At 36.5% G+C, this 24,272-nt stretch overlaps 1 protein-coding gene across 3 annotated transcripts in view; it reads left to right on the forward strand.

The window, feature by feature from the left end:
* TIPARP (TCDD inducible poly(ADP-ribose) polymerase) overlaps positions 1 to 23,696 on the forward strand; it is a 90,148-nt gene extending 66,452 nt beyond the window's left edge. For all 3 annotated transcript variants that reach the window (XM_055321338.1, XM_055321339.1, XM_055321340.1), the window contains exons 3-6: positions 13,399 to 13,567; positions 14,865 to 15,025; positions 20,716 to 20,994; positions 21,625 to 23,696. In XM_055321338.1, the coding sequence (XP_055177313.1) occupies positions 13,399 to 13,567; positions 14,865 to 15,025; positions 20,716 to 20,994; positions 21,625 to 22,072 (1,057 nt within the window). In that variant the 3' untranslated portion in view covers positions 22,073 to 23,696. The remainder of the gene's footprint in view (positions 1 to 13,398; positions 13,568 to 14,864; positions 15,026 to 20,715; positions 20,995 to 21,624) is intronic.
* Positions 23,697 to 24,272: the final 576 nt, after the last annotated feature.

Genomic DNA, 24,272 nt, shown 5'->3' on the forward strand with positions numbered 1-24,272 from the left:
TCTGCTCAGTATGGAGTCGGCTTCAGATTCTCTCTTCTTCTCTGGCTTGCCCTCTTACTCACTCTCTTGGCTAATAAATCTTGAAAGTAATGCAGCTTTCTTGATAATTAATGTTTCATCTTGATAATGTTAGGTACTCTAGATTCTATCTTGCTTGGGTAGCAAAATTTTTAGATCCTGTAATAAAGCTAAGTACTTTTTAATTTTTTTTTTAAGCCAACATCGTAGGAGACAAAAATGTTTTCCGTGTTATCTTAAAAATCTTTTTAATAAGTTATTGTCCAGGATCTCTGTTGCCCATGAGCTAGCAATTCTAATTGGTATGTCAAGGTAATTAATTTTATATACTCTCAAAGCCACTGTAATCCTTCCATCTCCAGATTGCAAAAACTGCAGAATAGTGGCCTCCCACTTCACTCTTATGAAGCAAATTTCCAGTCTGCTGAGTACTTCATTCAGCATCTTGGTACATTAAGTTTCTATCTGTTTGAATTGGTCAGGAAGAAAATAGCAGGATTATTGTCCAACACACTACATTCTGTTACCATGAACAAGGCAAGACAGGTATTTTGATCTCAGAGAATCCAAGAACTCTTAGGTCAGCAGCATATTGGGTATTTTATTCTTTGGTAAAATTATTAGGCTAAAGAATTAGACCTAGATATAGACTCATAAGTGTATATCATTGGATCAGTTATAAAGTGGTTGCACTGAGTGCTTGATTTCCAAATCTCTCTTAATGAACTAAACTAACGTTTATGTGACACTTAAGAGGAAAAGTAGGAGTGAATTATTGTAATTACTAATGCTGCTGCTACATTGTTAATGGTAGTTAAGTGGTCCTGTTCTGATAAAAATAGCAAAAAGCGTTAACAGTTAATTATTATTAGTAAAGTTAAGTTCTCCATAGACAATAGTAAGAAATATAAGATTGTAGATAGCTAAGTGTCAAAAATTAGGCTTTTGGGAAGTTGACCTGTGGTCATTGCAACCTGGTTTTCCTTGTATTCCAAAGCGATGTTGTGTTTCCTGGCAACAAGATGCAGATAACGGCATGTTGAGCCTTGCTGAGAGATTCACAAACAAGCTGGAGCAGCCCAGGTTCACATGGTTACCACATTATTTGGCTAAAGCTATTAATCTCTGTGGTCAGGCCTGTAAAGCTGGTCTATCTGTACAGATTGCACATAACCAGGAAGTGTGTGTTCAGCTGTGTATATGTCCAAGTCTGGCCCAGCAGTCTTTGGAATCAGAAGTAATGAATGGCAATTGTTTATCCCACTTGTTTTCAGCAGTTTATATGACTTGGAAAGTCATTATTGTATACCATATCCATGTTACTTCATTGTATGGAACTTGGGGGAAAGTTCATAGTTCTGGGTCTCTAGCAAAGACAAAAGTTCAGAGTTTCAAACTTTGCAGATAAAATTCTTTGTTTTGCAAATGTATTGGATTTAACATCTAAACCCAAATAAGATGTGCAGTATCATTTTCTTCTCAAGAATGAATTTGGAAAGGAAGTTGAGCTAGATAAGTTTACGGGTCCCTTCCAACTCTTTAGTCAGGATGCCTAGATACTAAAATATTTTTTTAAAAAGGATTTCAATAGTAAAAGCTTATTTGGTTCATTATAACAAAATTATTTTGATTATTCTTTTCCAATTTTGTCTTTACCCCAAAGTATGATACAATCCCACTTTGCTTTCTCTGCTTTTATATATATCTCCAGATGCTGATTGCTGACATGACTGGAAGCTAATTGTATGTATGAACTCCCCATATTTAGATGCCAAGGCTTCTTTTGCACACGGGATGGGCTTTGGAGAATTTCCAAATTCCAAATACACAGTTAAGAAAACAACATTGAATGTTGTGTTTTCGATTAAGAAAACACAGTCTCTGACAATTTAGGCACTCATCCTTAGCAGAAAATGATACTAAGTGGCAGGAGTAAGTAGTTTTGAAAGAGCTTTACTAACTGTGGATAATTGAAACTGTGGAGGATGTGCAAATTTCTCTTTAGCAACTGAGATCGCCGCTGTTTTTCATATTATATTAATGTTAAAGTATGCCAAAATACAGAATAGTCTTCTGCTTATCACCCACGAGGGAAAAGCACTCTGTGAACTTTTATTCGTAGGTAATCTGTAGGTAAAAATATGACCAGTGATTATTTCTAATTCTGAGTCCCTGAAAGAAGGAAGGGCGAGGAAGAAAGTACAAACCTAGACTCCATGGTTAATTTTTCTCAAAGGTCGGTGTTCTTTTCTCCTCTTCTGGAATTAAAGCTTATTGATATGAGAAAGGGAGTTTTACTAGTTTACGGTTTAAGCTTAGAGTGATGTTATAGTCTTACTTTTGAGTGATTTTGGTTGTTAATTGCTCTTAGAAGGTTGTTTTGTTTTTTGTTTTTTGTTTTTTTTTTTAATCTGGACAAGGGAAAATACCATCAGATGACTTCAAAGGAACTCCGTGAAAGAAGACAGGGGAAGTGCATATTGATGATAATATGGAACATATGCAATTTTCTATTTGACTTGCGGAGTGGGTTATCTAAAGTAGAGTAAGCTCCTGACTGAACTATATTGGAATAGTTAAATTAGCCAAGTTAGCTCTGGCCTGCACAGCTGTGATGGTATAGGAACTAACTCATTATGTGTTATTGATAACACTGGAGAGAGGAGAACAGCTGAAACTTACTATGCCTTGTGACTTTTTGGTATTTCTTGAATATACACAGCTGGATGAGTTTGAATTTATTTTAAAAATTCCTGCCTCAGAGAAAGAGAGAGCTCCATAAGCAAGAACTGTGTTTGAAGTGACTTTCAAAATATGTGCCTTCTGCTTTAGGATAAAGCAATCCAATGAATTATTTTTTGTACCTCTTTATGCTCTATTTACATATGAAATAAAACTAATTGGCTTCTGTCTATACTAATCCAGAGAAGTTACTGGGTCTGTGTAGAGCTATCATGGGAATCAATAGCAATCATCCATTTATTCCCTTTCTGGTTTTTTGTCAATATGGAGATTAGACTTTTTGAAGCAGCTGTCACCTGGCTTCAGGTTGGGGTCAGTCTGTTCCTGAAGTATTGACAGTAATGAAAATGAACTTTGCAAAAGCCAGAGATGTATAACTTTTAAATCAGAATCCATCTGTGCATCTCTGATCTTACTTAGCTGGTGATCTTAGTTTCATTTGGGTTTGGGTGCCCTTTTCTAAAGGGTGAAACCATATGTAGCTCATACAAACCTGGGCTACCCCAGAAATGCTACTACAGTCCAACCATTTGAGATTATGACCTCTTCTATTCCTTATCATCTGATTTGAGACCACCAGATTTGCATCCTTCATCTGATTGTTAATAATTTTGATCACGTTAGGACCTGAGGTCCTCTTAACATTGATCAGCAACTTTTAATAATTACTACTTCCTGTTTGAGAGTTGCACTTGCCTTTTTGTGGAAGGAAAACTTGAGTATATGTGTATCATTTTTGCAAAGGAAAAAACAAATGTATTTTGAACTAGAAGATGATTTTTTTGGGACAACTTTATAAGTCTGGTTCTGGTAATTAGACACTGGTTTAATTTTAAGTTTAAAATTTTAAGTTTTGCAAGAAATTCCCTTCATAAAAGCAGCAGAATTTCTCTTTTAAAATAAAACTGGGATTCTTAAACTTAAGTGAATATGAGTGATTTTTGTGTCTCTTTGGAAGATTCTAGAGTACAGAGGGTTGAGCTATGTTCTATTTCATTCTGGGTTTGAAATTTTTAGGTTAATAGCTTGAGTTGAACTATACTTTGCAACACCATAAACACAAGCTATACAAAGGAATAAAATACTTCTAAAGTTAACCATTTCTAGCAGCAAACCAGTTACATTTTAGATATGAAAAACTTCTTTAACAAAACCAAATGTATTCTTTTTATATTTATAGATTATTTATGGTAGTGCTTTCTAGGGACCAGGAATTCTACTGCACAGACTTGCCTATATTTAAAAACCCTGTAAGTGTTAAACCTAATCCAGCCCAGTCCCTGATACATGAACTTTTTAAAAGCCTTGAAATCCTAATACGGATTAATTCTTTGTTAATAGGGGAATCTGAAATTGCAAGGGGTAAAGTCTGAAATACATGTTGAAGTCGATGGGGGAATAAAGCATTTTACGTAAAATCCATTTATTTGATGGTTTTTAAGGTTTATATTTGATTTGTGCAAAATTATAGTATTTTAGTCTTATGCTAACTATAAGCAATTCTGTAATCAATAAATTTTAGAAGTTGATGATACTAATAAACTTCTAATTGTGAAACTTACAATTTTTCTTGCTGACTTAACCTGTTACTGTTGCTAAGACAAGCACAGAAGGGAGTTAACTAAGCATTCCTGTTTGCTGTGTCCACACTACAAAATGTGTCTGTCTCCTTGATCTTTCTCTGCAATGTGCTGTTTACTTACTGGTAACACCCACTTGGCCTGTAAAGAACCTTTGCATGGTCATCACAATGAAAGGGTAGGCTCTTAGAATACTAGTGACTGTTCTCTTTCACATTTTACAGAAACCAGTGATTTGTGAGTATGTGTGCCACAAAATGTGTCAGGAGTGTATTAGAATCTCCCATGACTAAGTTATTGAGAAGGAGTTCAGGAAATTTGTATTCTTTATGCAAATGGATGTCCTTTATTTTGGCTCTTTTGCTTCTGAGCATAAGGAGGGATTTGTGAATAATCTTATGTGAAACATAGCACTTCTCATATGACTGGAAAATATGTTTAGGCCATACTTGCAGGAATTTCTCTTTGTTGCAATTTTTTCTTTTCCTTTTTGGATTAAGAGATTTTTTTTTAAATCCTTTTTCAAAAAAAAAAAAATCCTTTTTCCTTTGACATATAGCCATACAGTTTGGGTGACCTTCTTGCTTGAAATTTTCTTGCACTAAATAGGGAAGAATGGCAGGAGTAGAGGCCCAAGGGTGATTTTGCTTGTAGTAGTGTGTATGCTTTCAGAATCTTGCCTCCTGCACCTTGTGATCTTCACAGCTCCTGCAGCTGATCAGGGCGTAGAGAGGGCAAATAGCACAAAATACTCTAAATAATTTCCTGCTGCGGTTGGTCTTTGGTTTCTGTCACCTGGCTTCGCTCTTTCATTTCCAGGCATTGAGAGAATAAAAATAAGTGCAGGAGAAATACTAAATTTGCCTTCTGAGGTAATTAAAAAAAAAAAAGTCCTTGAATGGAGGTAGAATATGTGAAACAGAAGGAACTTTGCTTATTTACTTTCTGACGTTTCGATTGTTCAAATGCTGACACACATCAGAAGCATTGTATAAAGTGTTCTACAATTAATTTGTTACCAAAAAGTATTTTAGGCTGTCTTAACTATTGATAATATTGAATCTGTCTGAGAAACTTGGCTTCAGAGAATCTTCTTCCTTAAAAAAGTTACTGATATAAAGCCCTATTGAAAGGTTTTGTGATCATAGTTTACAAAATGTAGACAATTAAAAAAAGTATCTCCTAATGTTTTCTGTAGGAAGTCTTTTTTTTTTTTTTTCTTTGAGAAATTTGCTTAAAAAAACTCAGGAAATGATGAATTCTCTATATGATTAGTTTGCATACATTCAAATCTCTAGTCTTGAGAGTTTCTTAGTCATCTCTGGGTTCTCATAATAAGCCATCAAAGTGTATATTTTTAATTTGCTCATTGTACTAACTGGGGAAAAAGACAAGGCTAAATTGAGAAAATTCTGAATAAAACCTTTTTTTAAGGAGTTTATAATTTTAAAATTCAATATATAAATTAGTAGATTGTATTTTTTTTACTGGTGGTCATTAGAGGACATAATCTATAATTAATTATTTGTAATTAGTATTTCATTTGCGTGTGAATGAGTTCTGAATTGTTTGAGGTTATTTGAAAACAATTATTTTAAAACACTTTTAGCATTTACATACAACTGATTTTATAATCAAGTAGAAAAATTGTATAAACAAATATGTTTCAGCCGTCCTTCAGTGCTGTAAAATTCTGTATTCACAAAATTGAATTAATCAGTATGGTGCCCTGAGTACATGGCAAACAATTTTTATTGTCTAGTTTGAGGTCAGGTAGAAATTTCACAGTTTTAAAAATATTTCACTTAACAAATGGGGATATTTACCCCTCTTCGTAAACAGCAGTAACTGCATAATTTCAGGCAGTGTAAGGTATGGTACACATTTTTTAAAAATCTATCTTGTGCTTTCTATCCCAGCTGGTGTGGTAGAAATTAGGTTTCACTTCCTCTTCAGGCCATGGTTAGGAAGTATGCCTCACTTAAGTTACCTTCTAGGTGCCTCAGGACATGTGACTGAACTTGGATAAAAGTTACGGCTGTATGACATTTCTCATGTCTTCAGAGTGCAAAATTTAATCCCATGCCTCTGTAAATAGATAGCAGTGAGATATTCTGATCTCATAAGTGTAATTTTTATTTGTGAAAGATTTTAGGCTTATCCACATCTTACTAGTTCTTCTGTGTTCTTTCCTTAAATCTGGTAGTTTTGTAATAAAAACAAACAAAAAAGCCCAACGTAACAAAATTTAGCAGGTTTTTTTTTTTTTTTTTTCCTCAAGTGGATATTATCATTTGCTTTTAGTGGTTGCATAGGGCAGAAGGGACTTCAGTGTACGGTATTTTTTAGGGGTTTATGAAGTACTTAGGTGTACTCAAATGTGTCTTAGTACAAAGGTTTTTTGAGAATAAACTCAACTGTTATATGTTTGTTTAGTTCCTCACATGCTTTTGGAGAATATAGAATTACAAAAGCTTAAAGATGATATTCTTTCATGTAGGAAATCTGCTTTCCTTTTTTCTCCTCTTATGCTCTCATTTTTATTTCACAGTGTTCACTTCTAGAATGACTTTAAGACCACAGTTCGATGTCTAAAGCAGACATGGGGTTTAACACACAGATCACATGTGGTTCTAGACAGCATCCATTCACTAACTTAACTGCTTTCTCATTCACCTGTTTCCAAGGTGTTTCAGGAAGCACCAATGGAGCAGCTTATACAATCAGAATTTTGCCTTAAAATGATGACTGTTTTAAGAATTGATTCCTAGAAACTCATTGTATCTTAAAGTGAAGAATATTCTTGCCTACTCAAAAATCATTTGAGCTATTTAGAACCATAAGATAAATCCATATTTGATGTTAATTGTTTTACAGAGTGAGCTAAGCCTCAGCAAGCCTGTCTTGATTAGGTCAGGGTCTCCTTAGAGGTGGACAGATTGAATTTTCAATATTTCAGTACTGCCCACCCGTAACTACTGAGGGTCACGTGCATAGTAATGCAAACTTCTAATTTTGATTTGTAGGTGTGTCTATGTCTATAGCTACTTCTGGATACCAGGGGAAAAAATCCAGTTGGTACTAAGACGCATGTCATAGTAAAGAAGTTAAATATAGAATTTTAACTAGGGTACCAGGGTGGCTCAGTGGTTGAGCATCTGCCTTCGGCTCAGGTCATGATCCTGGGGTCCTGGGATGGAGTCCTGCTTTGGCTTCCCCACAAGGAGCCTGTTTCTCCCTCTGCCTGTGTCTCTGCCTCTGTGTCTCTCTCATGAATAAATAAATAAAATCATTAAAAAACATTTTAACCTCTGATAAGTATTGAAAGATGTTGCCTTGTTTGTAAGCATTTATAGGCAACTTTTATTGCCTCTGAGCTATTTACGAGTCAGTATTAGCAAAAATCTCAGTACCAGAATAAATGACCGTTTACTACGCTTCTGAAGCATAAAGTTAGGACCATGAATACGTGGTCCTCTGAAGTTTAATAACTACACTGCTCTCACAAAATATGTTTGTGTTGAATATGCCATGGCTTTGACTCTCATTACCTTGTAACATACTTGAAGGAATATATAAGCTGCTAGATATTTCAGCATTGCTAAATGAGTTCTGGAAACATCAAAGCCAGGTATCAAAAGCCAGCTATATTTTGTGTGCCTGTGAAATTTCTTTAGCAGCAGCAAACATGTCCCATCTGTCGTGCCTGTCTCAAGCATAGCAGTAGAGCCTAAGTACTCTCTATACTTCATTTGATCTTTATCCTTCTATTGTTTGTGACCCTCCGTTTTGGGAGAAGTTTTTACTCTACATCATAGTAATAAAACAAGAGGACCTATTAATTGTGTCTAGTTAGTTGGCTGATATGGGCGGGTGATAATTAGTTTGAGATCACAGGTTTATCCTTATAGAAACCAGTTAGCTCTTAGAGGATGGAAGCCAAATTTCCAAAATCTAGCCCATCTGGTTAAAACCCTACAGAGTAGGGTCTAGAAAATTTATATTTAATTGACCTTTGCTAAAGTCTGACTTCTGTATTTTAGTTGCATCTTCTTCCCGTTTAAATGTGTTCCACCCCCTGCAATCCCTGTTTCATGTAATGGCACCTTACCCCAGTCATCCAGATCAGAAACCTGGGATACATCCTAGACTCTTCATTCCCTTCAGCCTCACATGTAATCCTATTTTATGCAGTTAGATTTTAACTCTTAAATACCTCTCAAAGCACTGCTACTGTTGCCTCCTTAGCTCTCTGTCATCATTTGTCTCATGTGGTTCTAATAGTTACAGATGGCTAGGCGTAGAGTAATAAATATTAATAATAAACATGCTAATATTTAAGCAAGTAAGTGCCTATCTCCACCCTTCCCCCACCATTCTCCACCCTCTCCTACCAAAGATAAACAAATCAGTCCTCTATACCACTGTTGTTGGAGTAGCTTTTTAAAAGGCACGTCTGAACTTTGTTGAAAATAAACCAGTGATTCCTATTGCCCACAGAGTCAAGTCCTGACCTCTTAACCCAGCATACAAAGCTTTTCATTATCTGGCCCCAGCCACCCTATCCAGTCCAGTCTTATCTCTTATCATCCCCCTCACACGCACATACACCCTGACCTCCCACATGAACTGTATGTGCTGCGTGCTCTTAGGTCTCTCGTGCCTTGTTTGGTTGGCTTCTACACATGCCAGTCACTCTGCATGTGATGTCCTACCTCCCATTGTGTGCTTGATGTCCAGCCAGACTTGGCTTTCATCTACTCTAGGATGCGTCCCATGAGCACCTTTCCTGACCCCTTTTTCCAGCAGAGGTAGGTCCTCTGCCTCTGAATTGTTCCAGGAGCACCTTTGTGCCACATTTCACACCATAACCACACTGGGTTTGCTTGTATCTCTCTCTCCTTGCCTACTCTGACCTTTTTCATCTTATCCCCAGCACATAGCCCAGTGCTTAATCAGTGTGTCTCCTTAAGATTTTTTTTTGTTTGTTTTTCACATTTCTGTGTTGGTTTCAGACAACTTAAAAATACAGATAAATTATCTAAAATGGTTACATTCCTTTCTGAGCTCCCAAATGCATAATCCTAAGAACTATTTATCTAACAGAGAGATTTAGGTTCTTAATTTCTGTTTCATTTAGCAACTTTTTTTTTTAATAGTTTTGGTTTTCATTATAGCTCTTTATCATTTACATCATGGGCTCTGTTTACTTTCTTTTGTATTTGAAATTTACATAGAAGAAATGATGGTTGTGGGACATTCTTTCTGACTTAGTGTGGGTGTTGGTCCTCTATGCATAGATAATAAGCATTGGAAAATGTTGTCTTGGTATGTCAAGATATTTGTTGAGTAGGAGGAGAATCATTGTTATAAAGCATCTAAATTATGAGAATGGGTGTTCCTTTTAGAATTTTAGATTAGTTTTGATCTGGATTCTTATATTGGTATATGTGGTGGTGTGTTTCTTGGTGAAGCATGTGGAAACAGAATTGTTAATATTTCAGAAATTTAAGTTCATTCTTCCTTTTGTAGCAAAAATCATCAATCTGTTTACAAGAGTTTTTTTTCCTGATTCATCATGATAAGGTTATATCTTGGTTAAGTCAGTACTGATTGATTTAGCCATATGATATATTTAGTCAAATCTAAGTCCTGCACAGTGGCTATCTCCCCTACTCTCTCTTTTCTGGCAGTCCCACAGTGGGGATGTTCTTAGGCAAATAGGGTTCTCATCTGCCAGGATTATTATACCCTACTTTTACAGTTTCTCTCTACCTCTGAATCTCTAGCAGTCTCTTGCTCAGTCTTCACACATCCAGTATTTATTGCTTTGACCCTTTATCACCATCTGCTCAGTACTCTAAATTTGTACTCTTAAATTTGAGGCTCTGAGACCCTTGGCTTACTTCCTCAATTCATGGCCTGACTCTTCTCACATTGCCTATTTTACCCCGGTTCACATTCCTTTATCTGTTTAAAAGATTTCCTTTTCCAGCTATTTGCACTGCTCCTATGCCTCCCTGTCCCTACCCTTTTTCCAAGAAGCAAAGCACTTGAAGAACACCTTTTTTTTTCTTCCATACAACCCTTTCTTTATTGGTATTATTTCCTATTATTAAACTGTCCCTAAAATTTTAGAGAAAGCCTCTTAACTTTTCCTAACCTTTATCTGTTACTACATACCAGTCACCATCTCCTGTCCCATAATGCTGCATGCCTGCTCTGTGTCTTCTCATTCCCAGGATGCACTTGCCAATGATGAGTGGCAATGATGACTGCCTATCTAAATAGGCAGATGTATGGATTCTGGTTTTGTGTTTTGCTAGTTATTTCTCTCTTGAAGCCCCTGGAAGCCAGGAACTACATCTGTTTAATTCTTTGTGTATTGCCTAATACAGCCCACCATCACCATTACCACACATACATGACTCATAACTGCTTTCTCATAATAAGAAACAATGGTTTGATAAAGAAGAGTGGTGTGTGTTGAACATTTGGCATCTGTATTGCATGCATTTTTTACTGGTGCAGATGGAGGAGAAAAGAAACTCTTGGCTTTGGATTTTTTAAGCATTCCCTGTTTAAGGGAGAGCAGGTGGTAAAATTAATCTTATAAAAAGATAATTTAATGTTTTTCAAATTTGTTGTTTTGTCTCTGTGAAGTCTAGAAAAGCATATTGAAAATCAAATAGAGCTAAAACAGTACTTTGATACATCAATCCAAAGAACAGTTGATTGTAGTAAATTAGGATTTGTCATAGAAATTTCATAATGCCCAATGGACTGAAATGCACAGAGGATGTGGCAAAAGCTGCAGTTTTAGATGTCTTTCTCATGCAAATCATTATCTATGAAGTCTTAATAATACAGGCTTAAACAGAAATTGCTAGAGTGATGTCCAGAATAAAATCTGGTACTTTAACAGCAAAAAGCATTGGCTGTTTATAATGCATATTAACATAATAACTGCTGTTCTAAGAATTCCTTTAAGAAAATACTGAGGATTTAGCTCATAATTGGGAACAGTTACTGGGAAATAAATTTAAAGCAAGAAAATCTGTTTAGAACTGAAATTATATTAAGAGGGAGAAACAGGTATCTCTCTGTTCAATATCAGATTCTCCTAAAATTAGGTGAAAATTGCTTAAAGCAACTTGATGTGAAGCTTAATTTAGGTATAAGAGTTCTCGTTTTCAGTGTTTCTTCTTCTTTCTTAAAGAATTTTCCAGGAACAATTTTTTCCTTTTAAATTAAATATCCTTATTTAACATAAATCCTTTGAAACAAGTGTCAATGTGATTTTGAACTACATTATATTATCTTATTTCCATTTCACACTTAGTTAAAAGTATATGTAAAGGTATATATGTTCCTTTTAAGATTATAACCTACCAGTCAGAGTACTCTTTTTTTTTTTTTTTTTTTTTTTGGCAGTGCTCTTTCTAAGCAAGAAATTAGGGTTTGGGAAGCTCTTTAGGAATTTTTAAAGGTACATAATGGTTTTTATAAGTTATGTGCTTCACAGCACTTTTAGTTGGATATATAGACCTGAGGGGTTTTTTTTCAAATAGAATCTGTTTCAAAACTTATAAACATTAGGATAGAGGGTAAGAAATAGATTTTCTTTCCCTGACATTTGCCAGGGGTGTTTATTGAGAGATGTTAATAAGTATTCATGGGGAAAAAAGGGAAGAGAGCACTGTCACAGTTTTAGAAAGATACTTTATAGCCCTCATCATGGTACTTCAATATTTACCTTAGCATATTAAAGGGACTGAGGAGTGGCTGCAGTAAGTAAATTGTTTAACTTTGTGTAACCAAGTTTTTTTTTTTTTCAAACATTTGAACACAGAATGCTTTTTACACAGAATACCTATTAACAGTCCTTGAAACAAGTGTTCCAAGAGCAGAATTTGGAAAGTTTTGTACTAACCAACAAAACCCATAGGTCAAAATTAATAAATACCCTTTTCAAAATCCTGATTTACAGCAAGGAAATAAGTTAATTATTGGTGATATTTGTTCAAACACCTGAGTTTCATATGACCCAGTCATTGTGAGTGCCACTAGATCTGAAATCTGTGTGTGATACAGACCTCCATTTAGAAATCCGTTGTGGAAAGAAGGAATGTATTTGGAAACTTAGTCACTCTGCCAATACCTATGATGTTACTTTATGATATATTTTCTTTTTCATGTGTTCTTAGGGACCTTTTGAAACATAACACAAAAAGAGAACAGTACAATGAACATTTTCCAGTTATGTAAAATAATGGTTCAGATGTTTCAAACACTAGATGAAATTCCATTAAAAAAAGAAAGGCAGATGTTTTAATTGAACCACCCATTATAATTTCTTAAATGATTTTGACTCATATAGTGGAATTTTCCCCCCAACAACATTGAGATATTTATGAAGTACTGATTCAGCAGCAGCAGACCAAGTAACAAAATGACAAAAATATTCGCATAGCTAAACTTCATAATAATCCAAAATATTTTTCTCTTAATGTTTTGTAAATTTCTCCCCCTCCATCCCTGGGATAAAAGATAGTGTTGATATTGGGTAGAATAGTAATATTGGTCTCGTCTGGGCTTTTTAAAATTGTTTCCTTTTTTCCCCTTTCATCAGGCAATGTTGTGTATTCTGTTTTGGCTTAGGTAAACTGATGCCTCTGAAAAAAAGACAGGGTTCAAGAGAAGTTTCTTTTGTTTCTCTGCTTGCTTTCTATGTCAACTTCATCTCAAAACTGACTCCCTGATTGGCTGAGACCAGGGTGGAGGATGAAATTACATGGATTGATTTAGGTCTGTGATACTGTGGGATAGCCTCTGTCCTACCATAACTCCGTGGCCTGGAACTTTTTGGTCTTGTTAAGAAAAGGCATGTAGGAAAAGGGGAAAGAAGCAGTCATGTCCTTTTACTCCAAATAAGACAAGTTTTGAAAATTCTACAGCATGTTATACTATATATTTCTAATGTCTGTTGAAATGTTTAGATATTCCTATTTTGCAAATGTATTAACCGTTCTTTTTTTTGGGGGGGGGGTCTCTTTAGAGGACAAGAATTCTGGGCAGATTTGAATGCCATGAATGTGTATGAAACAACTGAATTTGACCAACTACGAAGACTGTCCACACCACCCTCTAGCAATGTAAACTCTATTTATCACACAGTCTGGAAGTTCTTCTGTAGGGACCACTTTGGATGGAGAGAATATCCTGAGGTATTTTTCCAAAAAGTGCATTAAAGCTTTTTTTGTCTTTTACTGTCCTTGCCTTCTTCCTTTACAACAGTAATTGCACAGAACAACAAATCAAAGAGCTTATTGATATAAAATTGAGTCTTGTTGATTAACATTATTCTCAATTTTTCTGAGGATATATTTCTTTCAATTAATCTGGAATCCATAAATACACTATTACCAGAGAGGTAAAATGCTTTCCCCAGTATCTTCATACTGTAGAGATCAAGTATTTACGGTGGTAAATACTCAGTGCCCCCTTGGGATAATTTTAATGAGATGAGCACTGGTGTAATTCTGGCTATTTCTGGCTCCTGGGCTCATGTTCATTGGATCATGTGTTACACTTAGCATTTCGGAAGTCTAATGGGAAACAAGCACTCTTAAGCTCCTGGAAGAAATACTTGAAAATGTTTATTGAGTTGTGGTCAGGCAAATCAGTCATTTAAAATTCTGCCATATGTATACATGCATCTTTGGTTTGAGATGGTAAGAATAACTCATCAATCACAAAGCGAGGTTTTAAAACGATGGATTTACTTGCCTCTGAAGGAGAATTCTGAGTCAAGTTTAAAAACAATAAAATGGACATTAGAGATTAATTTCACATTCCAAAGATCTGACTTCTTTAATTTGATTAAATTCATTTCTAGCATTACAGAAAGGGAGAACTGACTTATTTACCCTTAGGTTTTCTTTTAAGGCAATAGCTAAAGAAAACTACTTGTATGTTAATTGCTTAATAATACACAATGGAATTAAGATTTCTGAGACTCTTTTAAGTAATCACTAGTATCTAATACCTTCCAAGGAGAATAAGAGGCTGTTTAAAATGCATTCTCAGAATACTTGGGCTGTCCCTATGTTTTACCTCTGAAAGATTTCTTGGGTTTGGAACTTAACTAGTTTATTTGAACTGTATATACTACCATCTTTAATCCTCTTCTGAAAATTTCCTTAAGCAATAAAACAAAAAAATTTCTAGGACATTGTTAAGGCCTCCAGATGGAACAGAATAGTTCCCTGGGCTTCATGTGTTTTATAAGGTGGAAATCCATGCTCTTCTGAAGAGGGAACATCTTTCTATTCTGTTTGTCCCCTCACCGTCTCCCCCCCACCCCCAAATCCTTTGTGTAAAGGGAATTAATTTGACACTCTGCACTTCGTTGATACTTTTCTGATGTTAACAGGAAGGTTAACTATTTTTGACTTTAGTTACAGTAACATTTTTCATATTTCATAGTGATTGCTTTTTTCTAACTTCTTTTTCCTACTCCAGTCTGTAATTCGATTGATTGAAGAAGCCAACTCTCGAGGTCTGAAAGAGGTCCGATTTATGATGTGGAACAACCACTACATCCTCCACAATTCATTCTTCAGGAGAGAAATAAAAAGGAGACCCCTCTTCCGCTCTTGTTTTACACTGCTTCCATATTTACAGTAAGTGTCAGTGGAAAGCCTATTTTTACTCTCATTTTCTTTTTTTTCTTTCTTTTTTTTTTTTTTTAATTTTTATTTATTTATGATAGTCACACACAGAGAGAGAGAGGCAGAGACACAGGCAGAGGGAGAAGCAGGCTCCATGCACCGGGAGCCCGACGTGGGATTCGATCCGGGGTCTCCAGGATCGCGCCCTGGGCCAAAGGCAGGCGCCAAACCGCTGCGCTACCCAGGGATCCCTTACTCTCATTTTCTATAAATGTACAACTGAATGCCAAAGAGTAAAAGGTTTTAAATGATAGAGTTCAGATAAGCTACAGTTAACCTAACATAAAAGTGATTATCTGGGATGCCTGGGTGGCTCAGTGGTTGAGCATCTGCCTTTGGCTCAGGGCATGATCCTGGAGGCCCAGGATCAAGTCCCAGGTCGGGCTCCCTGCGTGGACCCTGATTCTCCCTCTTCCTGTGTCTCTGCCCCCCCCCCCATGAATAAATAAATAAATAAAATATTTAAAAAAAAAACAACTGATTATCCAGTTGATTTTTTTTTTTTTTTTGAAATGAGAAGCAAACAGAAATAACATTTTTGCACAACAAAAACTAATTATATCTAGAATGAGGTAGTTTGCATTTGCTTCTTTTGTGGAAGATACAGAGTTTCCTAATGATAACCATCCATGTAATGGGACTACTTCCCAGTACAGGTAAACTGCTAGGGCAAGTAGGGAGAGTCCTTCAAGGTGACATTCTCTAATTCTCCTTTCTTGAGTGAATTTTCATGGGAAAAAATTCTTTTCAAATAATTTGCATTCTCATTTGCTAAGTAAGGCCTACCTTCCTATAAAACTCACTAAAATCACCTGTCATATTTCTAGGTTGAGACTGAACTCATTCTTCTGAATTGTTGGTGAGCTCTTCTTCCATTTTTCCCAAGTGCTATTTCTTCTTCCCCACCCCTAGATGCCCATGCCCATGGGTACATCTCCATAGATGCTAGAAAAATGGAGTGTGTTACCAATAGCATGGCCATTAGTAACCCTAGGAAAATTGTTAATGTACTCATCAGATATACCATATTTAGAGCCTGATCTTTATAATGATGCTAAGTTTACTTGGTTTTATGACTCGGGGAGGTCTAGAGTTACTGGTTTTTCTCTTCTCCTAATCGTAGAGATGCTGTTTTTATAATCTGTGTTTTTGGTGTTTTTTTTTTTTTTTTAATTTCAGTCTCAAACTGTTTTCCCTGGATCATTATGACAGAATTTTAATGATTTCTAATTGAGATTGCAAAGGGAACATTAAAAACAAAATACAAATGAATAAAAATCCCTGAAATGCTTAGTATCCAAAAGCAATTTTTAGTAAGGCTGATTTTAGAAATATATGTTGGCTTGGGGTAAATGTGTGCTTTCTTTCTAATCCAAGTGTGAAAATTTTTACCTGTAGGTTTCTTTTTATTTTTTTTATTAGAAACTAATAAAAATGCCATTTCTGTGATTTCACTAGCACAGCTGGAGATAGTGTCAGCGTCCAGTAGCTAGGAACATATTGTCCTCCTAGTGAGATGGTGGAACTCATTAGTGAGACCAGCAGCTTGGCATGCTGAGCCAATCAAGCGGGATGTAGCTTCTGAGTGAGAGTAAGAATGCTCATTCGAGTGCTGCATTGTTGGAGAAGTTTTACAGAATGGTGAACATTGATTTATTTCAATCCTAAGACAAGTAATTATGGAATAACACCTCCCTCCTCTTTTTACACTTAGGCTTATTTTGTAAAAGTATGAACTATGAAAATAATATAAGCAGTAGTAGAATCAATGTCGCAAATTTGGCACTTTACTATTTATAACATAGGCTTACAAGAGAACAAAGTCACTCTAGTCTCCCTTCCTTTTTCTTCTTAAAATTTCCTATTTTAGTCTTCTTGTCTGAAATAGTGATAATCAGGTATAAAGTAAGAGTTTAGCAAATCAAAGAGATTATGCAGACACTTAAATGAGAAAAGAGCAAAGAAGCAGCAAGTTCACCAGGGTAGAATGGGTAAATGCAGCCCTTCAGTTCCTATCTGCCCTGGAGTCTGGGGCTGTGGGGCACTCAGACTGGCCTAGTGGGAAGAAAGTAGAGAGGGATTAGTTTCAAAAAGCCAACTGCAAAAATAGACCATGATTTTAATATTAGCCAGGAAGAAAGTTTTGTTTTTAAGTGTTTGTTTTAAGTGTTAGTTTTGTTTTTAAGTGTTAAGTGTTTTAAGTGTTAGTGTTACAGAGCATCAGATTAAAACATAAATGTCAAAAAGGCCACAGTTATCAGGGAACCAGATGCCTAAGAATTGGGAATGCCAGAATAAGAGAGGTGGGATGAGGGGGCTGGCTGACTTAATCTCTGAATTTCCTGCAAATTTGACTTCTCATAAATAAGTTTCCCTAGTGATTTTAATTCCCTCCAGTTTCATTGAGCTCTAACTATATACAACTCTGTCCACTTAAATTTAAGGTGTACAGCATAATGACTTGTATATTGCAAAATGATTGCCACAATCGAGTTTAGTTAACCATCACTCATAGTTACAAAGAAAATATTTTTTTCCTTTTGCTTGCTGCTTTTTAATGAGGCTGATAAAAAGGAGCTTATTCTTTAATATTCTTGGAATACTTGAGCTGAGGCTGCATACGCAAACAAATTTCAGATTTAGAGATTTAAGAGTTCATTTCAGCTGAAAGGGCATATCCTGTGCAGTCACCCCATGGTCATAGGAAAGCCTGAATCAGTTTGACTTCTCCCCAAAAAGGATAAAATGATTTTTTAACTTCATCACTGAAAGTGGGTTAGGAAACATCCTTTGAAATGGCAAGAGGAGGGAAGGAGATTGTAAAAGATGACCTTGAATTCTGAAAATCCATTCTTCAGAAGTCCTTGAGTACAAGTTCCCTACCCTTCAACTTTGCCTCTGTAAAGAAGGCTGGTACAGCACTGTGAAGCACATGATATGTCGTTGGAATACCCATGAGCTGAATACAAACTATCCTCCGAAAAGAAAGCCATATTTGTAACTGTGCTTGGAAGATATATTTCTAACCCATGGCAACTGGAGTGTAGAAGTCCATCAGACAGCTGACTGTATGCATTTTTATGTTTTAGCCCAATTAGGACATTGGTTCATTAAAAGTAAGCATCTGTAGATAGGAATGGATGAAAATTATATCTATGAAATCTAATGTTTTAGGATTGATAGGATTTATTTACACAGGCTCATCTTCAAGTGTGAGTCTTCTTTGGTCAGTGCCAGCATTTCAGTATGGCTATGACAGCAGCCTAAAACCTATTTTGGGCAGAATGGTTGGGAGAATCTTAACCTTCTTCCCTCAACTCAGAAACTTCAATCCTTAATAATACTGGAAAACCTCGTAGGCTGGAACTTACTCGCTTTGCAAAGCAGGAATAGAAGGGAACGGCTAAAAATAAAGAGATTATACTCTGTGTTTCCTGCCATTTCTCCAGAATAGTGATGTCTTTTTAAGAAGTTACAGACCTTTCAGAATCTGATTAAAGCAGTGGGGCCTCTCTTCAGAAAAATGTGCTAGTGAATGAAGGCTTTGGAGGAATTTGTCAAGGCTTTATGAAAATGCTCCAGAGGACAGGAACTATTATGCCTCTGCCATGAAGGTTGTAGAAACCAGTGCCTCTTTTAAATTAGCCCTTGAATGTAAAAGCATGTGGGGGATCCTGTAAGCCCTGGCTCCTCCCATTAACTCATGTCTGTGTCTCCTAAGGGACCTTTGAGGCTTGCTAAATTGTAGGCACAGCCACTTGAAGGGGGCAGGTGTTAGAGAAGGCAGTTGTGCTTCTATAGCTTTTTAGCTTCTTATCAAACCATCTCTTAAAAGACTGTGTGAGATGGTGGTGGTGGTAGTGGGTATCCGGCAAACCTGAGTTGTAACAATGATATATATCCATTACTTTCAAACCATGGGAGCCTAGAGGAGTGTGTGTGTGTGTGTGTGTGTGTGATATGAGTTACATAGTATACAGCAGTGGAAAGGGTATACTGTCTAGAAACTGTAGATAAGCCTAGATTCAAATCCTATGTCTGTTCTTTGCTACTATATTAGCAGTTTCTTTATTCAAAAAGTACAGATAACCAAGCCGTCTTGGAGGGTTATGACAGTTAGCAGTACTGTGTGTAAAATGCCTGTCCATAGTATGTGCTTACTTATGCTTACATAAGGTGGCTATGATTACGAGGGGGAGGCTGGTAAGATATGCTCTTGGAGATTAGATGCACGTTCACTCACAGTTGTAACCTCTGTGTCACTAAGGTCTTCTGAAAATGTTAGTTTCCTAATCCATTTGGCAGACTTACTGCTTCCTTGTGACCGCTCTGTGCTGAGGAGTGTTACAGTACCCTGGCCCTGAATCTGCGACTCAGGGCCAAGATTTCCTATCTCTCTGATGCTTCCCTTTTGTTCTGTTTTGAAAAAGGCCAAGAAATATAATTTAAATGTAAGCATTTAATTGGGCAGGAATAAATAACTATTCAGCTGCTGCTTATCTAAACTCATCCATTAAGATGTAACAGACCTGAATTTAAAGGTTCAAGGTTATACATACTGGTGTCTAGAGCTTAAAGTAATTAGCTCCATCTTCAGCACACCTAAAGCTGTAAAATTTGAATAAAACTGATGACTTTGTTGTTATGTGATAGTAAAAATGAAGCAAATGTCGGCTTTTAATGCCTACTCCAATGATTTTTGTTTTTTATACAAAAAGTGTAAGCTTTTTAATTTTTTAAAAAGATTTATCTATTTTAGAGAACACTGTGCATGTGATGAGGGGTGGGGGCAGAGGGAGAGAATCTTCAAGCAGATCCCCCCTGAGCATGGAGCCTGGTGCAGGGCTCAATCTCACAACCTGTGAGATCACAACCTGAGCTGAAACCAGGAGTTGGACACTTAACCAAATGCGCCACCCAGGAACCCTTAAGCTTCTTTATTTATTTTTTTTTAAGATTTTATTTATTTATTCATGAGAGACACCGAGGGAGAGAGAGAGGCAAAGACACAGGCAGAGGGAGAAGCAGGCTCCACGCAGGGAGCCCGACGTGGGACTCAATCCCGGGTCTCCAGGATCACACCCTGGGCTGAAGGCGGCGCTAAACCGCAGAGCCACCCAGGGATCCCAGCTTTTTTATTTTTAATATTTTATGTCTTCTTCCTATTAAGCTTCCTCTTTCTTGCCTGCCTTACTTTGTCTCCCCTCAGTCTGCTCCTCCCACACATACATAGTCTTTAGTAATGGTACATTTTCTGCTTAGTACAGCAAAGTTTGAAGAGTACATAGAAATTATCATTGTACTCTTGAAAAAAGTTTAACCGTATAGGCAAAAGAGGAGTCTAGAATTCAGAAAGTAAACATAAATTGGCGCTTGCTTGCTTGCTTGCTTGCTTGCTTGCCTTGTAGCAGTATATTCCAGAGTTTTCTCCACATGGAGGAAGTCCGGAAGAAGCTAATAATAGGTTATCTGTGTACAGGCAGTGTTACTTTAAGATGTTTTTTAATACACAGCATTTTCTGTATTGTTTTCTAAATAAGCACTTAAAGCTTTACAAGTGATGATATTAAATACTGCTATAGAGCACTATAATGTGAGATGTACTTATGTTTTACATTGACATTCCTTCCTCTCCCTTGTAGAACACTTGGTGGTGTTCCCACACAGGCTCCTCCACCTCTTGAAGCAACCTCATCATCACAAATCATCTGCCCCGATGGGGTCACCTCAGCAAACTTTTACCCTGAAACCTGGGTTTATATGCATCCATCTCAGGACTTCATCCAAGTGCCTGTTTCTGTGGAGGACAAAAGCTATCGAATCATTTATAATCTTTTTCATAAGACTGTGCCTGAGTTTAAATATAGAATTTTGCAAATATTGAGAGTCCAAAACCAGTTTCTTTGGGAGAAATATAAAAGGTGAGTCCACAATATGAAAAGTTAAAGAGTTCTTAATGTAGTTAATGACCGAGTAGAACATAATAGTAAAGACTTTCAAAAAACTAATATATTTGTATTTTTTCATACGTTAACTCACATACACTCTTCACAACACTCCGTAAGTTCAGTAACTTGCCACACATCATACAGCTAATAAGATATGTCTAGAGTTTGAACCTTGGCAGTCTAGCACCAGAGCTTTTGCTCTTAATCACTTTACTATGCTGCATTTCGAGTCAACAAATAAATAAATGTAATACAAAAAGAATACATGCAGGTTTGAGAAATCTCAGAATTAAGACACTCCAGGTTGGTGGAATTAAGACAAAGCTATCCTGAGAAGGTAAGTTTGTGAACTAGATTTGAAATGGAAGAGAGAGCAAGTGAACCAGGTGTAGGGGGTGGGGGGAGAAAAGAGCTTTTCTTGTCTGTAGTGGAAAAGATAAGTTTAAACCTTTAATATGCTCTTTGATGGCATTTTGCCCTTGGAAGCTACTTTAACATTTCCTCCCCATGGAAAAGGTAAAGAGAAGTTTATGACTACATCTTGCCTATTAAATTGATCTATATCTACCTTCTTCTGAATTCCCTCTCCACTCTTTGCATTAGGAAAAAGGAATATATGAACAGGAAAATGTTTGGCCGTGACAGAATAATAAATGAGAGACATTTATTTCATGGAACATCACAGGATGTGGTAGATGGAATCTGCAAGCACAACTTTGACCCTCGAGTCTGTGGAAAGCATGCTACCATGTTTGGACAAGGCAGTTATTTTGCAAAGAAGGCAAGCTACTCTCATAACTTTTCTAAGAAGTCCTCCAAAGGAGTCCATTTCATGTTTCTGGCCAAAGTACTAACTGGCAGATACACGATGGGCAGTCATGGCATGAGAAGGCCCCCTCCGGTCAACCCTGGCAGTGTCACCAGCGACCTGTATGACTCTTGTGTGGATAATTTCTTTGAGCCTCAGATTTTTGTCATTTTTAATGATGATCAGAGTTACCCTTATTTTGTTATCCAGTATGAAGAAGTCAGTAACACTGTTTCCATTTGAAAAATCTTGGTACTGCTAAATTATTTGATATGAACTTGATCCAGCATTTGTAGCAGGTTTTGGATGGGTGGGACAGAATGGGAACAGCATTGGACATTAATAGGGCACTTTTAAGACCCATTTTTTAAGTGCTAGAAAGTGAAATTTTTTTAAAGAAAAACAAGTTTTAAAATGACCACTTATTCTTTAATTATTTACTAATTGTTGTTAGTGTACTCAGTGTGGAAAAGACTACAGATTGCATACTCTTTTTATTCACACTTGTACATATCGGCAGCAATGGTATTAGAAGCATTTTTTAAAAGAAACTGAACAGCCTAACTAATTAAATGTGGCTTAAGCCTGGTAGAAGTTTGGCCAAATGAAATGGGAGGCTGTGAGCAAAGTGAGGATTCTGTGTATTTATAATGATAAAAACTGACTGGAGCTAGTACTACCATACTCATTCCCTGTCCAAAGCATCATTTATGGTGTAAGATAAGTTCATGAAATTCTGGTGGGTGGAAAGCAATTTTTATTTCTATCAGCAGAACTGAAACGTATCACCCAACCAGAGAACATCAGTGACTTTAATTGTTCTTCAGAGTTTGAGAACTCAGAGGACACTTTTAAAAAGAAGAAGAAGAAGAAGAACCATTTGAAAAATTTTTGTCACCAGCAAAATTTTTCACTAACCGGTTATATGAAACATGATTCTTGTGTTGTTAAAGTTAGGCCTTAGAAAACCCAGTCTCTTCCATTATCATCTACCCCAATCTGAAGGAGTTGGGCAGCTAATTTGGTTAAAGCCAGTCTTGAGGATTAGTAGTATTACTTTTAGAGTTCCAGACCTAGGCCCTGACAAGGTTTTAGAGGAAGGAAGTACATGTATAACTGAGTCGAAAAGGTTTATTACTGTGCTTTGCACAAAGTAGACTCTCAAAAGTATTTGTTGGCTTGGAAATCCTGTTAAGGTGGTTATCCCACCCCTGTGCCTGCTTTGCCAGCTGCAGCTCGATTCCCTGGCCGACTGTATTTTACACTACTTAATAGAAACACAAACTTGGAAATTGTGCCACTGGCCCAGCTGGAGCAATGTTAAGTGTATATGCTAATGCCTCAGGTCAGAGAGGAAGCAGCTAGGTGTACTTTGCCGTAAGCAAAGCAAATACCTGGATTTACAGAAGTGGAAGTGGTTGTTCACAAAAGAATTCCCCATGGAATTCTTTCAGATACCAAGCTCTCCTAGTATGTTTGTGGTTATTTCATTTACACAGAACTTTTCAGGAACTCCTGTGTTGTTTAAAGCAAGATATATCTATACTGATGTCTCAGTGAATCAGTCTGTTTAAGCACTTATCAGGGCTTCCACACAATTATTTATTTTGCCCTAGTTGATCTCGTTGTTTGCTGCCATTGGCATGAAACAGCCAGCTGTGGCTGTTAACAGTTGTTCTTTCATTCAATTATAACTTGTAAACCAGTGATTCCCAATCTTTTTCAAGTTAAGACACCTTACCATTGCTTATTTGATTTTATGAAACTTGTTCCTTTTTTTCTCCTTTAAGGAAAATAAAAGCTTTATGACATATTTATTTTTTTAATAAAACTAAGCAAAAATAAAAGTTCTGGTAATTCTTTAAAACTTCTGCTGTTTTGGTTCCATTGAAGATAACTGAATTCAGCACATAGTGGATAATCTGTCTGTAAATGCTGGTTGATTGGTTGAATGAATGTGCGATTGAGTGAACAGACCCAATCAGAACCTGCTGCTTGAGCTTTTGTGCTCTAGGAATCAGCAGAAACTATTAGGTAGCAGTCAACTGTAAGTCACAAGAGAAGAGTGAATGTTTTATTTTGCAGGTAAATATTTGAGGAAAAGGGGCAAGCTGTGTATCAGCAAACAGCTATAGTGAAAAATACGAGCAGGTTGTCCCCATCAACAGGTGCTGAAGTAAATATGAAAAAGAATTCTAGAAATCTTGTTGGCTGTCAAGCACCTTCGCTTTCAGCCAACTTAAAGTGATCTGATCTGAGTGCTTTTCCCTCCTGGTGTAATAATTGTTAAATTCCTGTCTGTATTGTACTGTATGTTGTTTTAACTAAGCAAGAGCTGTGGAGTTGGTCTGAATCTTTTAATGGTTCCATGGCTTTAAAACAAACTGAAAAGCATTCAGTAAATCTTTCTCCCTACTGACACAACTGTAATTTACACCATTTC

The sequence above is a fragment of the Nyctereutes procyonoides genome, unplaced genomic scaffold (assembly GCF_905146905.1).
Source record: "Nyctereutes procyonoides isolate TBG_1078 unplaced genomic scaffold, NYPRO_anot_genome, whole genome shotgun sequence".
NCBI lineage: Eukaryota > Metazoa > Chordata > Mammalia > Carnivora > Canidae > Nyctereutes > Nyctereutes procyonoides.